We start from the raw sequence: 23,856 nt of genomic DNA on the forward strand, positions 1-23,856 counted from the left end.
GTCTTTTGATCTTTTCGAAACGCTGGCTGTACGGATCCAGCCTTTGAAACACACCGCTTATCAGGGTCCTTTTTCGCGATGCGGGATCGGGTTCAAATGTTGCTTTGTTGTTTGTGAATGGGGGTTCGTTTCCAACAGACTTTGTTGTTTTTTGGCCCGAACGGGAGGCCTTCGCTGGCGCCACGGCCCGGGGCCGGGGTCGCGTTTCTCTGACCCCGCGTTGCTGCGTGCGAAAGTGGCGACGGTGCAGTGGTGCATTGGTGCAGTGTACTTGCCCCTGCTGTGCTGCCTGGTCGCCTCGCACGCGTCCCCGCCTCCCCGCGGGCACTGCCGACCAGCCGGGCTGTCGCGTCGCCGACCCTGCAGACTAATTCCGAGAGTCGTTGTTTTCGCTCCGTCTCTCTCGCACTCATGGCGCGTCCCGCATAGGTGCGAGAGAGACGGAGCGACGAAAGCGCCTCTCCGAATCAGCGTGCTGGGCCGGCACGGAGCAGCCCTGGACAAACGCAACCGGTGCGGCAAGGCAGGCAAGGCAGGCGGGGCATGCGGGGCACGCGGCCGGCAAGGTCTCCTTCCGTTTGAACCCAGCGGCCCAGCCGCCCTGCCGACGGCGACGGTCCGGGACGGTCACCGGGATTTCGCAACGAGTGGGAGGGAGAGGGGCGGCGTCGGCGACGTGCTCTTCGTATATAAGGCCGGGCGCGTGCTGGAGTCGGCACACAGTCCCGCAGACTGAAAACAGCAACCCTCGCTCTCAACATGAAGTACTCACTGGTAAGTGCGCCCAAGCCTCTCGTCGTCAATCATCGATTTCTCGTATTGGTACCGGTGTGTGTTTGGAGGTGATACTGAAGACCCGTGCCTCATGCTCCAGTGTTACTGCATGAGCAGGCGATGCACCAGTGTCGAAAGGGTTGCCAACCGAAGCTCGGGATTGACAACCCTTTCGACTCGACACTGGTGAACCGTGTCGAGCTTTGCCTTGTGTGGCAACACTGCCCTGCCCTCACTGATCCCGGTTGCGCCCTCAGGTTGTGCTGTTGGCGCTGGTGGTGCTGTACGCCTGCGTGCTGGTGGTGCACAGCGCGCCCCTGGACTCAGACCCCACCAACCCAGACAAGTCCGAGGACTGGGAGTCGCCCTCCGACCCGAGCGCCGGCTTCCTCAAGAAGAAGAAACTGAAGAAGCTGCTGCTGGGCGCCGCTCTCCTCGGTTGAGGCCTTGGTTGAGGCCGTCAGCGCGTCGAGAAGCACCGTGGAGCCGCCACTGGCCGCCCCGCCCGCGAGGAAGCCAGGGCGACGTCGTGATACCCCCGTCAGTCTAGTCAGCACCGCCATGCGCCAACAATAAACCAATCAGTTGATTTTAACACGATTTTTATTTCTTCTTCTTCCACCACCATATCCCATCCAACGCGTGTACAAATGTGTAGAAATCGTGGTTTGGGCTGACTTCAAGCAGCCACTGCGTCCAATCCAAGGCAGGAAATCGAACTCTCTCAACGGGTGGGTGGTCTTTGGACCTCACATTTTAGCAGGCCTTTGTTAGGGGGCGCGATTATCCACCTTTGTTTGGGAGCATTTGTGCAGCAAAGTTGGTGAAGCAGAACGGTAACAATTGTGCAGGGCTGAATTTAAGGACCTTGTGTTGTTTTGCCGAGTGAGGGGAAAAATCTCATTCAACGAACGTTAATGAAAGCAGATGATCCATCGCGCTTCACAACTGCTGTGATAGCCGAGAGGTTAGAGACGTGGGATCGAGTTACCGCAGGTCGGCGTTCGAATACCAGCGTCACAAAAGTTTTTTCGACTTGCTATCCTAAGGGTGGTGGTTCAAGGCCATGAGAGCGGAGCCGTGTGCAACAGGACCACATGCCGGAGGTTCGACTCCTAACAAATATTTCCATTTAATTTTACTGCCTCACCCAGTGCGGTTCAAACCCGTAAACGTGAGCCCACTCCGAGCATGGGACGTGGTGGTCCAGGGAGTAGAGGCGTCGGTTGTCAGTACTAGGGTTGGCGGTTCGACTCCCCCAACTTCTTGCGAAATTTTGACCGGGTCGGTCGAGTCCTGTTGCGTCAAGAACCCACCTCACGCCGATCCCCTCAGCATGGGCCGTGGTGGCCGAGAGCGTAGAGTCGTGTGATCCCGATGGCGGGGTCCGGGGATCGAATCGCATCATTTCATTACATTTTTCGACCGCCTTCCTCCCAGTGCAACTCAAACCCGTCGTCCAACACGCTGCCAGACGTACAAGCGTGATAGCGTAGTGGTCAGAGTCACATTCACCTGGCCACTCCGCTGTGGGTGTCTAAAAAGCAATCCGCTTCGGCGGGTTGGCCTCGGCACTGGAGCGATGGAGTATTTGATCCATCAATCCAGACCACCCGGTGTGTGGTTGCGGGTGGTGCCTCCTTGACTTGTCGGGGAGGCGATGATAAGTCCTTTGAAGCTGGCCTAAAACGCTGTATGTTCGGTACGGGAGCGCCGGACAGTGGGGGTACCATGGGGTACACAACCAACCCTACGAAAACAAGAAGCTCCCACCAAACCTCTTCTCTGTCTGAGTCTCTCTCTGTCTCTCTGTCGTCTCACTCTACGTCCCGCCCCTCTAAGAGCTTCGTACTGGGTGCTCTCACCCAGCTGCCTGAGCTTTGGGGTCCTACTGGGTCCCCCGGCGAACGCTTAGAGTCGCTGACGGGATTAACCCCAGGTACCTGATAGCACCGGTTCCCATCCCGAACACCGAAGTAAAGCAGGAGGCCTCCCCATTAAGACTGGGGAGGGGGTGTAGAGTTCAAATTTTTTCTTTTCCCTTTCAAATTTCATAGCGTGGATAGATGTTTTTCCACTGCCACACAGGTAAATTTCCGTCCAGGTGTATCCGCCTAAATCCGCTTCACACATTCTTTTGCGTTGACCCCACAGCACGGAATAATAGGAAAAGTGGAACAAACAGCCAGATTTTGAGTTTTGATTTTTATTTAAATTTTTATGTTAGAAGGTAGTAGTTTACAAATATTTATCACAAAACATGATAGCGACTCGATGACACGATGACTTTCTCATGGAACGAAATGGGGACTATATCACTGTCACTCTCGGCGTCCTTCTCCAGGACCCGGGCGTGTGGGTGGCGGCACTCCGGCGTGGAGGACGGCCTGGTTGACACGGGGTGGCCGTGGGCATGGGGGTGCACGATGTGGGCAGCATGGCGGGGCCCGGCGGGGGGTGAACGGAAGCGATGGAGGTCTAGCCCAGCAGCAGCAGCTTGCCCAGGAGAAGCTTCTTCTTGAGCAGCAGCAGGCCGTTGGGGTCGCCGGGGGAGGCGTAGTCCTCCGACTTGGCGGGGTTGGTGGGGTCGGAGTCGAGGGGCACGCACAGGGCGGCGCAGGCCAGGGCCACGACCAGGAGGGCGATCTGCACGGGGGAGAGCGGGAGCGGGGCGTGAGACACTCGACGCAGTGGACGGACGCACAGTGGGCCAGAAGACCGGCGGAGGCGGCCAAAACTCCGGACGCGTTAGCTCCAGAGTCGCTAAATGGGACTCGAACCGAACGTTTGACCCAACCAATGGATTGCTCTCCGAACGAGGAATCCATTGGTGGGGTCACACATTCAGTTCCAGTCCTGTTTAGCGACTCTGGAGCTAAGAACGCGTCCAGAGTTTCGGCCGCCTGCGCCGGGTCTTCCGGCCCACTGCCGGACGGGTGGAGGCCGGGCGGCGTACTTACCACGATGAACTTCATGTTGCTGGTGAGACGGTGGCTGTCTTTCTGATGCCCATCCGTCACCTGGCCATCGCTTTTATATGCGGAGATGCAGCCGCCGCCCGCCTACCTCCACGCCCCGCCCCGCCCCGCCCCGCCCCGCCCCTGCCTCGCTGGACCACGGCCCGGTACTTCCGCCGCTCTATACAAGCTGCACTGTGCACTCACACTGCACGTGCGGGGCTTTAGGGGGGGGGGGGCTGGGGCTCGCCCTTTTCGCCGCATCCAACAAGTGCCGGCAAGCCGCAGCACTGTCATAACGAGACGAAAAGTGCGCGCCCTTGAAGGGGCCACCGCAGATTCGCCGATACCGCCCTGTATGTACAACGCCACTTGCCTCGCCACTTGCTCTCATTTTTCCAATATTCACAAATAAAAGCAAGCGGTCGCTGGTGCCTGCGACTCGTCTTCTGAATGGCGTGGGTGACTGACCCAGTCTCTCTCGCACTCATGGGGCGTCCCGTACTGGTGCGAGAGAGACGGAGCGACGAAGACGAGTCTGCCGCGGGGGCTGCCGTGCGTGAGTCATGTGCACTACACGCCTTGTTTGGTACTTTCACCGACCTGGCCGCCCCGAGCCCCAAGGCCCAGTCCGCAGCACTCGGGTACTTTCCGGTCTCAATGGAGAGCTAGCTCAGTCGGGCACTGTGGTGCAGCCGAATTTGGACGAATATTCGAGAAACGCCTGTAATGCTCCTGCGTAAATGCCGCAAAGTTGATCAAAACGGTCACAAATGTCTGCGAAAAATCGTGTTTTGGGCTGACTTTAAGCATCCACTGCGTCTGATTCGAGGCGGTATTTCGTCCTCCCTCAACGGGCAATTGGACTTTGGACCTCCCTATAGCATGCCTTTCTTACGGAGTGCGATTATCTGCCTTAGTTTGGGAGCAGTATTGCCGCAAAGTTGTTCAGAACGGTCACAAATGTCTGAAAAATCGTGTTTTGATCAACTTTGACACAATACTGCTCCCAAACTAAGGCCGATAATCGCACTCCGTAACAAAGGCATGCTAATGGAAGGTCCAAAGACCAATTGCCCGCTGATGGAGGACGAAATACCGCCTCGGATCAGACGCAGTGGCTGCTTAAAGTCGGCCCAAAACACGATTTTTCAAAGACATTTGTGACTGGAGCGGACGGACTGCCGGTCGGGGCGCTAGCGAGCCAACTTGCCGGCTTGGCTTGCCAGCGGCAGAAGCTCCCGGATGCAGAGCAGACTACGCGACCACGGGAATTTCGCGGAGTCGGAACACACTCTGTCGAATTTATATCTCTCTTTACCTGTACATTTTTAGCAGATGATTCGTTCCGGCGACAAACGATTCCCTCCGCGGCGCCATAACCGAGTCTGTCCGCGTGATTTTCCACACGTCGCCCGAAACGCCGGCCGCCATGGGGGCGAGCATGGGGGAGCCACGGAGCCAGAAGCCGGCCGGCGTTGTGGCCTTGGTGGCCTTGGCCGTGAACTTGCGTGGGAGTGAGTGCGAGAGAGACGGAGTGCGACTGCCGCGACTGCAGTGCAGAGTGACGGGGCGCTTCGCGTTCGGCAGCAACAATGCCGTCAAAGGGTGGGCGCGGCGGACTTGTCTCTCTCGCGCCTGTCCGCGACGCCCCGTGAGAGCGAGAGAGACAGAGCGCCGAAAACGCCTCTCGGCAGCAGTCTGCGGCTAGCGTTCCGTTTCCACCGGCCGAGTCACTTCTCCTGTTGTTCTCCTTCCCCAGCCCCGGGTCACCCCACGCTCGCTCGGCCCTAAAGGCGTTGCTCCACGCGTGTTTGCTCGACTAAGTGAGCCTTGTTTGCGCCTCTGCGGGTGTCTCTCTGTCTCCCTCGCACCCCCACGGAACGCGCCATGTGAGCGAGAGAGACGGAGCGACGCAGCACCGTTTTGGAACCAGCCGGCGGCGGACCTCTGGGGACTCTGGCAGGACCTTGTTGGCCCTGCCCAGTGTGTCTGGCCGTGCCTGGCCCATGCTACGACTAACCGTTGCAGCAGACTGATCCCGACAGTCAGGCTCGGACTGGCCAGGGCAGACAGGCAGAAAAATCTGCCGGGGCCTTTCGGGTTTGGGACCAGTAACGTCACAAAGTTGGTCAAAGAGTCCTAGTATATACTTATAGGACGAAAGTAGCCGTTTTCGCTGATTTTGGGCGGCCACTGCGTCCGATCTAATTGCGGTCAACGGCCTCCCTCGACGCCCTAGTATTCTTAAGACCCTACTCTTTCATGCCCTGTATCGGGAAGACGTTGACCACAACGATTTTGGCTTTGACCGCAACGATTTTCCGACCAAGTTGGTCAAAAAGTGGTCGAATCTCGGAAATTTGCTGATTTTGCTGACTTTGGGTGGCCACTGTGTCCAATCTAGTCGCCGTAAAAGGCCTCCCTCGACGTCCTAGTATTCTTAAGACCCTACTCTTTCATGCCCTGTATCGGGAAGACGTTGACCACAACGATTTTGGCTTTGACCGCAACGGCTTTCCGACTAAGTTGGTCAAAAAGTGGTCGAATCTCGGAAATTTGCTGATTTTGCTGACTTTGGGCGGCTACTGTGTCCAATCTAGTTGCCGTTGAAGGCCTCCCTCGACGCCCTAATTTTCTTAAGACCCTACTCTTTCATGCCCTGTACGGGAAGGCTATTGACCACAACGATTTTGGCTTTGACCGCAACGATTTTCCGACCAAGTTGGTCAAAAAGTGGTCGAATCTCGGAAATTTGCTGGTTTTGCTGACTTTGGGTGGCTACTGTGTCCAATCTAGTCGCCGTAAAAGGCCTCCCTCGACGTCCTAGTATTCTTAAGACCCTACTCTTTCATGCCCTGTATCGGGAAGACGTTGACCACAACTAGTTTGGGAGCGGTAGCCTCACAAAGTTGGTCAAGAAGCCAGTCCGAGCCTGCGGACAGTCGTCTTCGTCGCTCTGTCTCTCTCGCACCTGAACGGCACGCCCCGGCCGTGAGTGCGAGAGAGACAGAGCGACGGTCGTGTTGCGCGCCACGTCGCCATTCCTCGATTCGGATTAAAACTCGGCGCTGTCTCGATAATGCTTCGCGGATTCGCGCGTCCGCCGTCATGTGAGCGTCATATGAGCGTCGACCACCCAGCAGACTGATTCCGAGAGTCGTTTTCGTCGCTCTGTCTCCCTCGCACCTTCACGGGACGCCCCATGAGTGCGAGAGAGACAGGGCGACGAAGGCGACTCTCGGAATCGGCGTGCAGGCCGTCGCTTGATATCAAGATCATGCGGCCGTGCGGCCCCGCGACTGTAGTTCCGGGGATCCCACAATCCCACCCCTATCGACTCCGACTCCGGACCCGTGAGCGAAAGAGAGAGTCCCCCGGTCGTCGTGTGACCGCTACCATGCGAGTCCCGTTAGTGGGGTATCAATAGCGCACTTGGTTGCGACGCTGGTCTGTCACCTGCTTCTCCCTCGGTGTCTCGGGTTCGATTCTCGACGAATTTATACAGCTTTCCCATTTTAATTTTTATTCATGTGCGAAGGCTGTGTGCTGTTCTTTTAATTTCTGCTTGAAATATTTTTTTTCTTCTTCTAAAGTTTGCCGGTGTGTGTATGGATTTTGGAGCACTTATATCCGCCTCGGTTCTCCATTCTGGATCTGGTTCGGCTGATCGGTCGCGCAGCGCCCCAGCTTGTGGCTTTTGTTGTTCTGTCAGCGCGCCAGTGTGGACGCACACACACGCACACACACACTTATGCACACATCCCCCACGTAATCCCTCGCAGGGGAGCGAGGAGGGAGGGGAATGACACGGGCAGTTTTGGCGCCGCCGTGCCGGATGGGTTGCCTACACTGCAGGCACATCCAGTGTGGGAGTGTGAGTGCGCGTACGCTGGGTTGCCTGCGCGCCAGGCGCGACCACAGAACACATCATGGGAGGAAATGAAAACGAAGCTCTGGCGGTTTTCAGTTTTATTTTATTACAAAAATAGTTGGGGAAATAAATTATTGGTGTTGTCGGTCCTTGGCGGTGGGGTTCTCAACGTCGGCGGCGGATGAACTCCGGGGGGATGTCGTCGGAGTGCTGCTCGACCAGCTTCTCGCTGGGGCCGGGCCGCCGGGTCGCGGGCTGGGGCCACTCGGGTGTCTCGGGCTGCAGGGGCTCCCGGTCACGCTGGTCACGCTGGTCACGCTGCGGCACGGTCACAGGCACAGCAGGCCTGCGCGCCACCCAACCGTCAGCGGTTAAATCTACACAGCAAAACATTCTCTCCCCTTGTCCCAGCCGTATTTTGCATAAACGAAATTCCAAATATTTTCCAAAATGAAGAGCGAAGGGAAGGCGAGAGAATGTTAGCCGGCCAAGGTAGACAGTTTTAGTCCAGAGGGTAGGGATGAATCTTACCAAAGCAAGGCACGGGCAGCACGCTGTAGTAGGGCCGCGGCCGGTACCAGCTGCTGTAGCCGTAGTTGTAGTAGGGGTAGGGCCGCACGTAGGCGGGCGGGCCGTACGAAGGGTAGCGCCCGGCGCCGGGGCCCGCCACGTCGGACAGGCGGACGACGCCGTGCTGCGGGGAGCGCTTGGACCGCGGCAGCCGCACGCCGCCCTGGTGCACGGCGCTCACCTGCGCCAACAAGTGCGTGAGCGCGGACGTCACGCAGGCAGCGGGAAAAACTCGACGTCGACAGAGTCGGAGACTTACCGGGTGCTGGGGCTGCGTGTAGGCGTGTGCCCCCGGGACGTAGCAGGGCGAGTAGGGGCGCTGGGGGTCGTAGCCTTGCTCAGGGTGCAGAGGCTGGGGGTGCGGCGGCGGCGCGGGCTGCGCGAGGTACTGCGGCGCCACGCCGGTGACGTCGGTCAGGCTGACGACGCCGCCCTGGTGCGGCCGCGGCACGCCGTTCACGTCCACCAGGTTGACGGTGCCGGTGTACCCGGTGTACCCGGGCTGCTGCAGGCCAGTGTACGCGTTGCCGCCCAGCGCGGCGTGCTGCTCCGGCGTCAGCCCCGTCACGTCGCTCAGGCTGACGACGCCGGGTCGACGGGCAGGTGCTTGGGGCTCCTGGTAGCCGACGAAGGACACGCCCGGCTCGTCGGCCAGCGTCCGCGGGGTGGTGCCCGTCACGTCCACCAGGGACACGACGGCGCAGCGCGCCGGGACGAGCACCGAGCAGGCCAGCAAGGCCGCCAGCGCGGTCTGCGAAGAGGAAACACGACACAAAATCGTGATTACGTGGGAGTCTCATTGACGTCCATTCAAATGCACAAATGCACCGCCGCCACCGTGCGGTACTGCCGAAGGCAACTGAAACCGGTCCCCCGCGCGGCGGGAGGTCTGCTTGGGTCTGCTCAGCCTTGGCGGAGCTTAACACCGACCGACTACACACTTCGGCAATACCCCTCGCTGCGGAGAGACTAGCGGCGATACCCCACGCGCGGCGCGGCGCGGCCGCCTCGCGCCTCTCAGCCTGCGGATCTCGGGGTAGCCTGCCCCGCCACGCACCGGCGTGTTGCGGGCCTGCCCGCCTACACGGCGCTCTCTAAGCCAGCCATTCCGGTCGCTCTGCGTGCGCGGCTTGTAGCCGGCGATCACAGTGTACTGGCACAATTAACTGAGTCGAGCCGAGCAACGCCAAGCCGAGCCGAGCCGGATCAGTCCAGGCCAGTTCCGACCGGCCACACAATGTAATTCCCCGGGCTGCCTGCTGGCTTCCCGACCCGTGGGCGTCGCCGTCGCGGCCCGCGTCCCGCGTCTCGATCTACGCTCCGCCGGGAAGGCCAGCCAAGCCGCCACGCCGCGGAGAGCGGAGCGGAGCGCGCGGCGGCCCGGGCGCGGAGGAGTTGAGGAATGGCCCATCGGAGATTTCGGCCTTTGGGGCGACGAGGCGGCCGGGGCGCCCCAGGACACGCGCCTCGCGCCTCGCCACGCGTCGGCCAGCGTCGCGGCACTGCACTGTTCTCGCACTGGTCGCACTAGTCGCACTCTCACCTGGACCACGGTCTTGGCCATGTCGCCTCGCTGCGAAAGGACTGTCTGGTCCGACTCGCCGCGAGTACCCACTTATAGCAGTCTCCCATGTGTATGCACAGGCCGGGCCGCGGGCCGCCCCAACCCCCTCCTTTTGGCGGCGTACTGTGAACGGCCGGCGGCGACGCGGCGGCGCGGCGGACGCTTCGGCGACATCCTCGAGGTGTTTCCCGCGTGCGCGGCGTGTCCCGGCGTCAGCGTGCTTCCCGACGGCCCCCGCAGTCTGGGGGCACGGCCGGTTTGTTCAGTGACCCAACGGAATGTTTCCGGACCCGAGGGGAAACAGTTTTTGTCTTTTGCCGCGGTGTCCGCCACTTCATGTGCTCCTAGAATCGTCCGCCGTTTGCAAAGTCAATTAGCACCCCGTTTGGCCGTCGAGCTGCCGGACACCTCGGCGATGAGTCGCGTGCGAACGACCTCCGCCCCCACCCCGCCCCACCGGGGGAACGCCCGCGTCCTTCGGAACGCCTTCTCGGAACGCCCCGAGGAACCGAATCATCAGGACTTGACGGCCAATTGGCGACCCGGCTCATATCTGCACCGCCACGTGACTAATTTCCTGTTCGAAACTCATCTCTTGTTGCCGTCGGATGCGCAACGACGCGGTGCCGCCATTGTCAAAGCTGGCGAATAGTGTAGTGGCGGCATCCTCTCTGATGCAGCGCAGCATCGAGCTTTTAAAAAACTGCAAAATTCCCAATCAATGTGACTTTTATTTTTTAATTGATGCTGTTCTTATTATTGTTTTGAAATTGCTCTGGAGTGTTGAATGCTCTACATCGCTGTCATGTGGGATGGTATCTTTCGGGTGTAGAAAGTAAAACATTTTCTAAAATAGCGTCTTTAACTTTTATTTGTGTACAAAGTAAAATACAGTATATTACAATCAGTGTGTACACTGCCGCGTACTGACAATTCCTTACGGCCTAAACACATCTGCTTGTCCACTGTCACAGATGTGTTACATCTTTCAACGATATACGTTTTGATTATTCAAATATCACAAAAAACGCTCAAATCGAATTATTAATATTTAAAAAATTAAAGCATGATTGCTGTGTATATTGCAAAGTGGAAGATTACTCTCTTAAATGCAATAAATTTATTATTTTTTTCGTAAGAGAGACTTCTGAGGCAAGATGAGATTCAAAACCCAAGCAGCACACTTACGCAAATATTTTTTGGTAAAAAACAGAAACAAACCATGTGAACTGAAGCGGCGTGAAAAACGTTTCTCTTGCAGTCACATGGGCAATCACGACATGGAACGTATGTAGGTATGTCCATCAATAACAAAAAAAAGGAGAAAAGAACAAAACAAATTACAAGAGGAACTTTGGAAGAAAATCTCAACTAGTTCCCAGCGCCGGAATCACGAATCACCGTAGAGTCTTTGGCAAGAGAGCGTGCATTGGCCCCGTCGGCGGAGGCAGAGGCTAGTATTTCCTTTTCGACCCTGCTGATAATAGTATTGGCCCCCAAATCACAAGACTAAAGAAATCACTGGTAACAATTTTAGACAGACGGTCAAACGCCAGCTTAGGAGAAGATCTTCTTGAAGAACTTGGAGATGCTGGAGCCGGTGCTCTTGGTTGGGGGTGGCGGCGGGTTGCGGGGGTCGTAGCGCTGCACCGACTGAGGCCCGGCGTACGTCGGCTGGTAGCCGGGGTAGCTGGCGGGCTGCTGGTAGGCGGGCTGCTGGTAGGCTGGCTGCTGGTAGGAGGGCTGTTGGTAGGCGGGGTAACCCGGGTAGGGGTTGGGGTTGCCGCGCTGGTAGTTGGTGTACGAAGGGTAGCTGGGGTAGTTGGACGGGTAGCTGGACGGGTAGTTCGGGTAGGAGGCCCCAGCCTTGGGGGCGGTGGCGGTGTTGCCGGGGACGACCCAGCCGCCGCCCGCGGGGCTGCCGGAGCCGCCGCTGGGGTAGCTGGGGTAAGATGGCACGTTGGACGCAGGCGACGCAGGCCGGCTGGGGTACTGGGAGCTGGCCGGCCGGGAGGGGGCGGGGTCGGCGGGCAGGGCCGGGTAGCGCGAGCCCGAGGGTGGGCTGGCGGGCCTGGACGGGTACTGCACGCTGGAGGGCGGGTTGGAGGGCCTGGTGTTGAGGCCGCCGAACCCGCCCAGGCTGCCCAGGCCGCCCAGGCCGCCGGATCCTCCCTGGCTGCCTCGGAACCCGTTGAGCAGGTCGCCGAGGATGTCGGAGCCCCCGGACGTTGGCTTTTTCCTGGAACACGACGAGTGGGGGTTAGTCAGTCACTGGGACAGAAGTTCCAGCCAAGACGAACGAAAGCAAACAACAGAAAAGGCCTGACAGGTCCGTCTTATGGATTTGATAAGCGCATGCCGTTCCAAGCCAGGAAAGATGCTCAAACTAGTCGGGACATGCAAACGAGATGCAGCGGGTAAAAATGGTTCCGGTTCTTCCAGGGAGTCTATAGTAAAGACATAGGTGGTTTCCAGGGCGTCCCTTGGGAAAACCAGCAACCGTCTTTGCGGTGTGTGTGGGAGTAGAGTGAAACCACCTCGCGGGAAGAAAAGAAATTAGGGGAGCGTTTAGAAAAGCTGTTAGTCACCCGGAAGATCGAAGCCTCTCCAGAATGTTTCGATCGAGAGCGATCCGAAAAGCGGTAGAACCAGGGAGCAACCGTCCGACAAACGAATCCACGTATGGCCCGTCACCGAATCCATAAAACCTGTCGAGAATCGTTCACGGAGTGGTACAGGCACAGACCAAAATAAAAAGGAAGAAAATAATCCAACAAAGCTCTCCAAAAATGTTAAGAAACTCAAAACAGCAGAATAAGAAATCTATCCAAGCAAAAAACAAAATCACAGTATAAGAACGAGACACGCACAAACGTTAACTAAAGCTAAAACAAAAAAATAATTGCAATCAAATGCAAGTCTTAGTTTACCTGCAGGGGATTGAAAAATCTAGAGAGTGCGGGCGCGCGGACTAGCTCCTGGTCTGTGCCAGCAGCCAAACACACAGGGCCCCTAGCAGTGCAGTCGCGTGGGGCTGGAGGGCGCTCGCTGCGCCACGCCGCGAGCCATTCGTGCCCTTCGGACTGCTGGACCAGCTGGAACAAGCACGTCATGGTCCTGGAGAGAGAGTCTCGACAAACCGCTGGAGGACGCCGCGACCCCGCCGGTCGGTCAGCATGCGACCCGTGCACCCCCACCGCGGCGCACCGCCGCCACCAGGCAGACCCGACAGACAGCCCCACCAAGCAACCCCTACGTCGGCAGGCAGTCACACTGTAAGCAGGCAGGCTGGGCAGAGAGACAGAGAGGGCAGCGAAGTCTGGCGAAGTGGCCAGGCGGTAAGACAGACAGGCGTTTCGGGAGTCGCTTTGACTGGCAAGAAGCAGACAGAAGCCGCGTCCGAGGCAGGCCGACCCCAAGCGCGGTTGCGCGGGTAGGGGATTTACTCGACGCGTCGCTTTAGCGGGGAGTGTACAGTGTACTCCCACAAGCCCGAAATCAGCGGCAAGGGACCGGCCCGTCGCTACCCCACGCGGGAGGGACTGCCAGTGGACTCCGCGCGAGGGGTATCGCCGGAATCCCCTTTCGCACCCTTCCGCCACCAAAGTATATACAGCGGGGGGTACTCACATATTTCTGTTGTTGTTGTACACATTCTGCGTCTCACTCAGCCGGTGATTGTTCTGGTCCCTGTGCTTGAGGAAGTCCTCCAGGTCGTCGCCGATGCCGTCCAGGTCCTCCTTCTTGGTGGTGCCAGGCTGGGGCCGCGCGTCCACGGCGCACCACGCCAGCAGCGCGGCAGCCAACTGGAAAATAAAATACATTTAATTCTGATTTCAACGGTTCGTGTTTTTCGCGCGAGGCCCACCAATGGAGCCCGCTGATGTTGGGCACGGTCAGTGTCCTCGAGGTGGCGCTCCGGTTGACGCCCACGTCGGTCCGCGTCCGGGGCAGCCCGGGGCCCAGGTGGGGGCTTCGGCCCGCGCCGGGAGGGGACCACGGCGACAGAGTCATGCGTCATGTGAGAATGCGAGTTCCCGCTGACGCGTTGGGGAAACGCGCGGCACGGCGGGGCGGTCCAGAGCGAGCCGCAGCCACCAGGCCGGCCAAACCCACGCAACGCGCCACGCACTGCACGCCAAGACGTCCGAGAAGCAGGCCAGATAAGCGAGAGGAGGCCAGGCCGGCGAGATTAGGGGTGTCCGAACCGCGGACGACACCGCAGCACCGCGGACTTTTCGTCGCTGTGTCTCCCCTGCACACACAGAGTGGCAGAGAGTACCGGAATCACTCTGCTGCGGAAAGACGCCAGAGACGGCCCCGCAGGTGGACAAGCTTGCCTCTCTCATTGGGAGGCGATTAACCCGACTTCGCCGCGGACTTGGCCTGGACGGGGACCAGCTTTGGATCGGCCAATTTGGAGGCCAGCTTGGGCGGCGCGGGCAAACCGACCGTGCGCCGTTTCCACGCCGTTTGTTTGCCCCGTCCGTCAGCCTGCGCGGCGAAAACCAACCCCCGGCGACAGTCTCACAATCTCGGGCATCTCGGGACGAGACTTGGCCGAGGGCCAACGGGGGCACCTGGCCGCCCCGCCGGCCCGCCAGGTCTGCGACTGCAGCGCCACTGCGAAACACGGCGGCTGCCCGAAACACGCCGCGGCGACGCGGAGAAGCGCATGATTAGCGAGCAATGATCGGCCAGTTTGATTTCGCCATCGACACGCCGACGCGGACACGCCGCCAAGGCCGTGGGCTGCGGCGTCCTGGAGGAGGAGGTCGTGACCGCGCCGCCGCGCCGCCGTGCGTGCCTACTTGATCTGCCGCGGCGTCGGTGCCTCGCCGCCTCGCACGCAGACTCTTTTTAGCAAGGTTTTCCGAAGCCCGCTATCTTCGCAGGATGTTTTCTTTACTCGGAAACGAAGGCGCCGCGCTGCGGGCGCTAGACAAGACAGCTCGCCGTGGATTGGGTTTCGCGGGCAGCGCCCTGGCCTGGCCAGCCTCGCCTCGAACGCTCATCCCACCTATAAAACGGCTGTAAACGGTGGCGAGGAAGTCTGTCCAAACATTCCGCCAGAAAGGCGCGGGGGGTGGGGGGCTGCAGCCCGCGGCTGGACGACTACAACGAAGGCCTCAACGTCAACAAGACGGTCGTGGCGTCGCGCAGCCGCTCTATATTTACCGATATGTCAGTACTGCGGCCCGCTTGACCGGGGGAGGGGGGGAGGGAAGGACCTGCCATCTGCGGATGGCAGAGTTGAGACCGGCCGCGGAGCCGCGGCTCGTATGGTCGTGGGTCCACCCAAGGTCACCGGGTCCGCGGCGTGGCGGCGTGGCGGCGCGTAGTGGGGCGTGGCGGGCGTAGCGGAACCCGGCGCCGCCGTCGGAGCACTGCCGGCCCGGCAGCCCGGCTCCGCGAAATGAAAACTCTCGCCAAACCGAACGGCGAGAGCAAGTCCCGCGGCGGACGCGAACGCCTAGCGCGCGACGGACGGACGACCCACAGGCGGCCCCGTTCAAACAAAGCGACGATAAGCCGTCAATGGCGGTCAACGGGGACCCGGGGGACGGGCGGGCAGCACCGCGTTGGCGGTCGGCGCGCTGCCCCGGGTGCTGACCTCCATCATCGCCATGTGTAATAACAAGACGGCGCGTTTGTAGCGCCGCAGCGCCCACGGGCCCCGGCCAGAATCACTGACAGACGAGTACAGCGTCGCGGAGGCTTGCAGTGCTCTGTCACCAGCGGGCTGTGTCCGAGAGTCACTCTCTCTCGCAGTAGGGGAAGCCCTGTGAAAGCGAGAGAGGCAGAGCGACGAAGACGACTTTCAGCAGGGGGCACGGCGCCAGCGATTAATCAGGCCCTATTCCTCGCTCCGCTGCTCCGCTCCGCCAACAAGCAGGCCCCGTTCGCGGACCGCATCGACGGCCAGGGGCTAAGGCCCAGGCTAAGGCCAGGGTCGCCGCGGTCACTGCACCGGGTTCGGCCGACGCGTCGCGCTCCTTGTTTGGCCTCCACTACTCCGCAGCCCTGCGCAGCCCGCAGACTCATTCCGAGAGTCTGTTTCGTCGCTCTGTCTCTGTCGCACTCATGGGGCGTCCCGTATGGGCCGCTCGGGTCATCCTGGTCCTCCTGGCCCTCCCCGCCGAGCCCAGCACGCCTGCGCCAGCCAACTGCGCGTCCACCCCGTCCACCCGCACCCAATGGAGGCCCTACTGTGCGAATCAGCGCGGCTGGGAGCCCGCCAGTCGAGCCATCGCGTGGAGTCGTTTCGCCACTCTGTCTCTCTCGCACGCCAGCGGAGCGACGAAACAGGCAGGCCAGCCAGCCACGCGCCCAGGAGGTGCTTGGGGCCGCCGAGCGCAGCCAGCAGGGCCAGCAGCCTCGCGGCCGCGGCGCAGGCCAAGCTAGCCGGCAGCGTGGTCAAGCGGCCTTATCGAGCCTAGGTCTGCGCCAAGGAGGCACCAAGGTCAGATCGCTTGAAGCCTGAAGCGGAACAACGAGGGTGCAGTCTTGGTGCGGCGTGTGCCAAAGGGTGGTCCTGGCCCGCGTCCTCACCGCGCGCCGCGGAGAGAGAGAGCCGTGCCGTGGCGAACTCATTTCGCTCCACATCGGCATTTTTTCCCCGCGAAAACAGAGAAAGCTGTCACCGCGTTTCCCAACAGCGCAACTCGAATGGAAGCAAGGTGTGGGCAGGCGAATCGAAAAGAGGAGAGTGGGGCTGTCGTAAAGGCCGTCACCGGTAGGGTAAGGCACTGGTCATTACGGTAGGGCGCCAAGGGAGAGGGAGAAAGAGAGCGGGAAGGGGGAAGGACCCGAAATAAACGGGGTTCCCGTCCGTCGGCCGGCGTCTGCGCGCCGAGACAGTCACTGCTGTGGCGGTCTGTTTTCTTCCCCGCCCCCACGCAAGCCCCCGCGCTCGCAGTGCTGGCAGCGCTGGCACGCATCGTACGCCACGGTCACGTGGCCATTCAAAGCGCTCTGGGATCAATGAGGTACAGTCCCAGCACGTGCGCGATGCAGCGCCACTGCGAACGCAGGCGGACAGCGGCGACGCGCCACAGATTACTGCAGACTGGCGGCTGCTCAGTCAGCAACGCACACGTGAGCGTTTATTGGAAATTAGGATGGGAAATGAAGACAAGTCCAATGAAAAGCGCATTCTTGAGAGTCGACTCAGCGGCGTCGGCGTCCATGGGTCTGCGTCATCGGTAATCGTGTGGCTGGCCGCGCTGCGCGCGTCGTGATGCGGCACAATGGTGCACCGCGACGCCGGAGCGGTATAGGGTGTCCACACGGCGCCGCAGAAGCCTTCGCCGAGACGAAACGTCGAGCGGGGACGAGGCGCCGGCCGGGCGGCAACCTTATTCGTTGGCTCCGGGCGAAGGCGGAACCGCGAGGCCGTTTGAAGGGCCGCCGCCTTGGCGCCGAAAGGGCTGCCAACTCCACGGCGTCGCACAGCGCGCCCTCCGAGTCTCCGAGGCGCGCACAGCCCCCAGGGCGCCCCTCGGCGTTGTCGCTCGCGGCGAGGACGGTCCTGGCCTTGACCCTCACGGCATCGCCCGGCCGCGGCCTGAGGCTGGGGAGAAGGCTGGGCCAGTCCGCTGCTGTGACGTCGCACCACAAACAAAGTCCAGACGCACATAACCTCACTTTACACACTAGACGTCATTCCTTCTGGCGGCCACTGCGCGGCGCGGGCCCATTCCCTCGGCGGGCGACGACGACGATGACGACGACGTGGAAAAGCAAAGCCAGCCTGCCGGCCTGCCACTTACCAAAACAAAACACAGCTTCATGTTTGCGGAGCGACAGAAGCACACAGAGGTTTGCCGCGACGGTCGCGGAGTGTGCGCACTCGGAACACTCCCTGCGCTAACTGAACCAACTGAACCAGCGGCCAGCGGCGCCGCGAGGCTGGCTGCCCTGCCTGGGCTGCTTGGGTGGGAGCGCGGCCGGCCGGGCGGACAGGAACGGGCAGACGGGCGGGCAGGCGGAGACGGACGGGCGGGAAGGTTGGCGGCCAGACGGGCGCACTGCTTCGGCTAGGCCCGTCTACGCGCGTGCCGGAGAGGCGGAGAGGGAAGTCCGCGGATTGCAACTCGGAAAATGCACTCGGCAGAAAACATCGAGTAAATTTATTCATCGGCACGGCGGAGCGAGAGAATATGGCTTCGGTCAGCGTCCAACCCTTTTGGTGCAGGTGTATTGATCCTGTGGCCCGGCACGCCCGGCACTATTTAGCTTTTTGGGTTGGCCACCCTGCCCGTCCTTGGACTCCGCCAGGGCCCCGCCCTGCCGGCCCTGCCGGCCCTGCCCCGCTGGCGTGTGTGCGTGGGGCGGCGTGGGGCCGCGTGCCTGTTGCGTGCGCCCTGCAGCCCCGCAGCCCGCACCTTGCCGTGGGGGTGCTTCGCGGAGCGTCGCGGTGCTTCGTACTTCGTGACGAGGGGCGTTGGCAGCGACGCACGGCTGCAGTTCCATGTTTTATGACCGTTTCAGACCATTTCCCACGGGGCTCGTGTGGCCCGGGCGGCCGGCGGGGGCATCACGAACGCACCCCCGTCGTTGTCATCCTCTGGGGCGACGTTGGTTGGGATTAGTAATTGGGTTATAATGCGCGCTTCGTTCTACTCATGTGTTCAATGGTCGTGCGACCGTAGAGACTGTTCTGGCTAAGCGGTGTTTGTCGGCGTCGCAGCCTCATCCTGCAGACTGATTCCGAGAGTCGTTTCCGTCGCGCTGTCTCTCTCGCACTCATGGGATGTCTCCCATAGGTGCGAGAGAGACAGCGCGACGAAAACGACTCTCGGAATCAGTCCGCTGGGGAACTGCCTTTGTCTCATCAGACGCGCGGTGCGGCGGTGCGCGCGGTCCCATGCCGCCGGTTCACCGCCAACTTCGCGTTGTGACGTCATCCGTCGCGGACGGGACGTGTCACGACTCCGTTCAAAAACGAGAAGAACTGTCAAAAATGAGTTCCTGGAAATTCTGGCGTTCGATGGCTAGTTCCTCAATCCCCCCTGGGTTCTTATGGTCTGTGAAAGTTTGTGGATGCTTCTGGTATCATGATCCGAAACAAAACGACGAGTTACAGTATTTCTCTTTTTTTTCTCTCTCTCGATTCCTTACTTTATTACATTATGACAATAATAAATAAATTATGTGGCAGTGTATTAGAGAAATAAAATAACACGACCATATTATTTTTACAAATTCTTTTTTTATAGAAACAGTACAAATTTCACACGTTGATTCTTTCTTCCTTTCAGTTCTTTGTGATTAAGGCAGGTACCGCGGGAACCGCCGTGCAGCCAGGGGTGGGGGGTGCGTGGGATGGGTAACCACATTGATTCGCAACCACTGTAAGAAATTGGTCGGGTAAAAACAATAATAAATAATCTGGACACGTGAATGGATCAACAACAAAGCTGTGAAACAGGCAGTTGCGTGGCGTTTATTTGACGGAAAACAACTGGCGGACTCCTTCGCGTCCTGCAGCGAGCGAGCGCGCCGTGCCGGGTAGGCAGCCCATCGTGCAGGCGGGGCCGGCGGGCCGGCGGCGCGCCCCAAACCCGGCGTCGTCGGCGTCGTTTCGCTCCGTCCATCCAGCTTTACAGTTCAGCTTGACAGGTGAGATCCACCGGAAGTGAGAACCGCGACAAGAGGCAAGGGGGAGGGGGAAGGGGATGAGCGGTGGGGTGGGTCGGGATTCGTGAGGTAGTTGTGGCGGGTTGGCGTCGATGCCGTGCCATACAGTAGGAGGCACGACGGACTGGCGTGGCGAGGGGAGAAGGGGAGGGGAGGGGAAGGAGCTTACGACCGCCGCAGCTGCTGACTGCTAGGTCGCCGCAGCTCCTTGAGGACGTCGTCGATCGGCTTGCCGGTCTGGATGTGCTGCTCCACGGTGGTGGCGTGGATGGTGGTGGTGGTGGTGGAGGCGGCGATGGTAGTGGTGGCGGCGGCGGCGGGGCCAGTGGTGCGCGCCGGCTGCGGCGTGGCGGTGGTGAGGCCGAGCTGGACGGTGGTGGCCGCCAAGGTCTTCTCGGTGACGGCGGCGTCCATCTCGCGGTCCAGCTCCAGCTCGTGCTTGTGCTTCTTGGCCTCCTTGGCCTCGCGCCGCGCCTCCTGGGACTCGGCCTGCTCCCGCCAGGCCAGCTCCCGCTCCCTCTCGCGCTCCCGCACACGCTGCTCCCAGTCGCCTCGCTCCTTCTCGGCGCGCTCCCGCTCCCGGCCGCGCTCCTCCCAGCTGCCGCGCTCACGGCCCTCCTGCCAGCCCTGCTCGCGCTCCCCGGACCCGCCCAGCTCGGCCTCCCCGTCGGACTCGGCCACCGCCACCGCCACGACCACGACGGCCACCTGCAAGCAGAGGGACGCCGTCAGCAGGCCGCCAGCGAGAGAGAGAGACGGACACGGCAGCTCACTTACACACGTACACGCACACTACCACACTCACTTACAAACACACGCACAAAAAAAAAAACATGAAAAACCACGAAAAAGAGAAAAAATAGAAGCCGGAATTTCAGAGGAACAAGAACTGAATGGGCAGATCCTGCCCTGCCGCCCCGAGCCGCACGTCATCGCACGCCGCACACTTAAATAAGACGCCCTTAAGTCCAGCGCTGAATGTCACTGGGTCGCGGTGTGCCGACGTCAGTCGACGTCAGTCCAGGCATTTTCCACTGGCTGTACTGTACGACGGCCCTTTATGAAGCCTCTCGAAGGTTCGAAGCTCGGCCTGAAGTGGAATCTTCGAGCTGTCCCTTAACATTTTCACAGAGAATACTGGTGGAACTGGTTTCTAGCAAACATATTTCTGCTTTTGGAAAACACTTTATGTCAAATGATGTTTTCATGTCTGAATGCTTGGTTTTCTTTTTCTGTTGATTTAAAAAAAAATGCACTTGTTTATTTTATTTGAGGCAGCTACCCGAAATCACAAATTGTTCATTTAATCCTTCTCTTATTACCTGGATCGCATCTCGCTCGAAAAATAAAATCCGGACTCCGCCTACTACTGCGGGGGGTAGGAAAACCGGTTTTCCGCGAGCCTCGCGCGACAGCCCCGCGCGGCGTCCGTGCCCACTGGCCCACTGGTCGCAGGTACGCGAGTACTCACCACAAACAGAAGTCGCGTCACCATGGTTCGGAGTCCTGGAGTCCTGGCGGCACTGTCGGGGTGAGGGTGGTGCTCCTGGACGTGCAGGTCCTCGGCGCCCTGATCGGCAGACTGGCGGGACGCTCCGCAAGGCGACGTGTTTTATTAACAAGTTTACGTCGCGCTCCCCGCCCCACCCCGCCGCGTCACGCCACGCCACGCCCTGGACGTCCTGGACGTCCTCGTCGTGGCCGCCCTGGAGGGGAGGCCGCGGTGCGCGAGCCGAGTGCGAGGGCCCCGAAGAGCGTGGCGCGAAGCACGCGAAGCGATGCGCGAACCCAAGGGCCGAGAGGTCGTGCCGATTGTGCGAACGCTCTCTCCAACAACTAGTTCCACGTTTTGGGAGGAAAGGTGGGGAGCCTCTTGCTGAGTGGCCTCACCCTGGCGGTACTCGGGGTGCCGCCCGGAGGTACCTTCGAAGTGCCGCGGACGTGGCGCTCGGATGATCCAGACCGCCCCACAGTGGTCCGGCGCGGCCGCGGGAAGGCCGCAGGGAAGTCCCAGACCAAAGTGTTGCGGCGCGAGCCCCGCCGCGCACGTAGGCAGCCCATTCGACTCTGGAGTGTCCGTCGCGCAGGTGGGGCAGGTGGGGCAGGTGGGCAGTAGGCACGTCACGGGCGGAACCACCTGATCATCCTCATGCGTCGAGACGACAAGTGGACATGCTGCAGAGGCGACAGGTTCGAAACCCGCTGCCCAGCAGCACCTTATCTTGTGCTGCAGGGTGAACTTGTTTTCGAAATGCACGCTTAGCCCAGCGGTTCTCAACCTTTCTCGGCTCGCGACCCCAAATTTGAAGCCAAAAATTTCCGCGACCCCCAGGAAAAATTTCGCGACCCCACGGGACCCCTCCTTTAACATGCCACGGCGTCTGATCCGAGGCGGGCATTTTGCTCCCTCAACGGGCAACTGGTCTTTGGACCTTCCTTTAGCATGCCTTTGTTACGGAGTGCAATTATCAGTCTTAGTTTGGGAGCAGTATTGTCTCAAAGTTGGCCAAAACGCTCAGAAATGTCTATGAAAAATCGTGTTTTGGGCTGATTTTAAGCAGCCACAGCGTCTGATCCGAGGCGGGCATTTTGCTCCCTCAACGGGCAGTTGGTCTTTGGACCTTCCTTTAGCATGCCTTTGTTACGGAGTGCAATTATCAGTCTTAGTTTGAGAGCAGTATTGTCTCAAAGTTGGCCGAAACGGTCAGAAATGTCTATGAAAAATCGTGTTTTGGGCCGATTTTAAGCAGCCACTGCGTCTGATCCGAGGCGGGCATTTTGCTCCCTCAACGGGCAATTGGTCTTTGGACCTTCCTTTAGCATGCCTTTGTTACGGAGTGCAATTATCAGTCTTAGTTTGGGAGCAGTATTGTCTCAAAGTTGGCCAAAACGCTCAGAAATGTCTATGAAAAATCGTGTTTTGGGCTGATTTTAAGCAGCCACAGCGTCTGATCCGAGGCGGGCATTTTGCTCCCTCAACGGGCAGTTGGTCTTTGGACCTTCCTTTAGCATGCCTTTGTTACGGAGTGCAATTATCAGTCTTAGTTTGAGAGCAGTATTGTCTCAAAGTTGGCCGAAACGCTCAGAAATGTCTATGAAAAATCGTGTTTGGGCCGATTTTAAGCAGCCACTGCGTCTGATCCGAGGCGGGCAATTTGCTCCCTCAACGGGCAATTGGTCTTTGGACCTTCCTTTAGCATGCCTTTGTTACGGAGTGCGATTATCAGTCTTAGTTTGGGAGCAGTATTGTCTCAAAGTTGCCAAAAAGTCACAAGATTTCAAAACAATTGCGCCGTTTGAGCGATTTGAGACAATGCCCCAAATAGCGTCAGATCGCAGTGGCATGCTTAAAGGATCGGCCCAAAGACATGCCCGTTAGGGATGCAAAATCCGTCGATAGAGCAGTGCTGCTTAAAATCGGCCAAACACGATTTTTCAGACAATTCTGGCGTTTGGCCAACTTTGAGACAAAACTGCTCCCAAACTAAGACTGATAATTGCACTCCGTAACAAAGGCATGCTAAAGGAAGGTCCAAAGACCAACTGCCCGTTGAGGGAGCAAAATGCCCGCCTCGGATCAGACGCAGTGGCTGCTTAAAATCGGCCCAAAACACGATTTTTCATAGACATTTCTGAGCGTTTCGGCCAACTTTGAGACAATACTGCTCCCAAACTAAGACTGATAATTGCACTCCGTAACAAAGGCATGCTAAAGGAAGGTCCAAAGACCGATTGCCCGTTGAGGGAGCAAAATGCCCGCCTCGGATCAGACGCAGTGGCTGCTTAAAATCGGCCTAAAACACGACCCCAGCATCGCCGCGACCCCTTAAAAAAATTTCGCCCCTAAGGTTGAGAACCACTGGCTTAGCCGCTACCGCCGCAGCCCCGGCTCAGCCCCGGCCGGTGGACGAACACGAACACGGCGTGGACAGTGACGATGAATGCGTCGTCGAGTCCGTCGAGTCCCGCCAGGGTCCAGCCCACACCAGTCCTGGCCAGCGTCGCCCGGCATCGCCATCGCCATGCCTCGGCGGAGGCCCGTGGACGCCGTCGGCCCGCCCCGGACCGGTCGCCACACAGCGGTCTAGCCGGGGGCATTTCCTTGATGAACATTCGCACACCCGCCGCACTGTGTGTGCACTGCGACCCGCGCGCCGGCGGATCTTGGTGGCCCTCGGCTCTTCCAGGGCTTCGGACATCTATTTCCGCCCTGCACGGCCCTGCACGGCCCTGCATGATCTGATTGACCTTCAGCCGCCTCGAGCGTCGCGGGCAGCGCAGGGCAGCACAGGGCAGCCGCGGCCCCGAGCCTACCAGCGCCGCGCCGGCCCGCCGACCTCCGACCTGCGAACGCCAACCTCACCGTCCAGCACACCGTCCAGCGCACCGTCCACGACACCCACACCCGATGGTGGGCAAGCAGTTGGCAATCCTTCTAGTGCGAGTTTTCGTCTACTCTATGAGGCAGGATAAGA

At 59.7% G+C, this 23,856-nt stretch overlaps 3 protein-coding genes across 4 annotated transcripts; all 3 read right to left on the bottom strand.

The window, feature by feature from the left end:
• Window positions 1–7,688: 7,688 nt before the first annotated feature.
• LOC117642334 (extensin-like) lies at window positions 7,689–9,759 on the bottom strand. Of its 2 annotated transcripts, none has more exons than XM_034380415.1 (4): window positions 9,719–9,759; window positions 8,435–8,926; window positions 8,137–8,356; window positions 7,689–7,982 (listed from the first exon to the last, which is right to left on the bottom strand). In XM_034380415.1, the coding sequence occupies exons 1-4, from the start codon at window positions 9,737–9,739 to the stop codon at window positions 7,771–7,773; spliced, it is 945 nt and encodes a 314-aa protein (XP_034236306.1). In that variant the 5' UTR covers window positions 9,740–9,759; the 3' UTR covers window positions 7,689–7,770. The 2 variants fall into 2 exon arrangements, with proteins under 2 accessions (XP_034236306.1, XP_034236307.1); XM_034380416.1 differs by having other exon boundaries at window positions 7,800–7,951.
• An 828-nt stretch (window positions 9,760–10,587) lies between these two features.
• Window positions 10,588–17,669, bottom strand: LOC117642542 (calcium-binding protein P-like). Its single transcript, XM_034380810.1, has 3 exons — window positions 17,512–17,669; window positions 13,370–13,545; window positions 10,588–11,978 (listed from the first exon to the last, which is right to left on the bottom strand). Exons 1-3 carry the CDS (start codon window positions 17,530–17,532, stop codon window positions 11,297–11,299), a joined length of 879 nt encoding a protein of 292 aa, XP_034236701.1. The 5' UTR covers window positions 17,533–17,669; the 3' UTR covers window positions 10,588–11,296.
• A 1,264-nt stretch (window positions 17,670–18,933) lies between these two features.
• On the bottom strand, window positions 18,934–20,983 carry LOC117642214 (putative uncharacterized protein DDB_G0271982). The gene is made up of 2 exons (XM_034380163.1): window positions 20,853–20,983; window positions 18,934–20,089 (listed from the first exon to the last, which is right to left on the bottom strand). Exons 1-2 carry the CDS (start codon window positions 20,874–20,876, stop codon window positions 19,547–19,549), a joined length of 567 nt encoding a protein of 188 aa, XP_034236054.1. The 5' UTR covers window positions 20,877–20,983; the 3' UTR covers window positions 18,934–19,546.
• Window positions 20,984–23,856: the final 2,873 nt, after the last annotated feature.

Source organism: Thrips palmi, unplaced genomic scaffold (assembly GCF_012932325.1).
Source record: "Thrips palmi isolate BJ-2018 unplaced genomic scaffold, TpBJ-2018v1 HiC_scaffold_16, whole genome shotgun sequence".
NCBI classification, from domain to species: Eukaryota; Metazoa; Arthropoda; class Insecta; order Thysanoptera; family Thripidae; genus Thrips; species Thrips palmi.

What these genes read in the sequence shown, in the direction of transcription:
- LOC117642334 (XM_034380415.1), bottom strand. Translation starts at nt 9,739, where the DNA reads ATGGCCAAGACCGTGGTCCAG. An exon ending in TGGCCAAGACCGTGGTCCAG is followed by an intron (nt 8,927 to 9,718) that starts GTGAGAGTGCGA and finishes TCCTCTTCGCAG; the next exon opens with ACCGCGCTGGCGGCCTTGCT. An exon ending in GCTGCCCGTGCCTTGCTTTG is followed by an intron (nt 7,983 to 8,136) that starts GTAAGATTCATC and finishes TTTGCTGTGTAG; the next exon opens with ATTTAACCGCTGACGGTTGG.
- LOC117642542 (XM_034380810.1), bottom strand. Translation starts at nt 17,532, where the DNA reads ATGAAGCTGTGTTTTGTTTTG. An exon ending in TGAAGCTGTGTTTTGTTTTG is followed by an intron (nt 13,546 to 17,511) that starts GTAAGTGGCAGG and finishes TTTATTTTCCAG; the next exon opens with TTGGCTGCCGCGCTGCTGGC. An exon ending in TACAACAACAACAGAAATAT is followed by an intron (nt 11,979 to 13,369) that starts GTGAGTACCCCC and finishes GTCGTGTTCCAG; the next exon opens with GAAAAAGCCAACGTCCGGGG.
- LOC117642214 (XM_034380163.1), bottom strand. Translation starts at nt 20,876, where the DNA reads ATGGTGACGCGACTTCTGTTTGTG. An exon ending in TGACGCGACTTCTGTTTGTG is followed by an intron (nt 20,090 to 20,852) that starts GTGAGTACTCGC and finishes CTCTGCTTGCAG; the next exon opens with GTGGCCGTCGTGGTCGTGGC.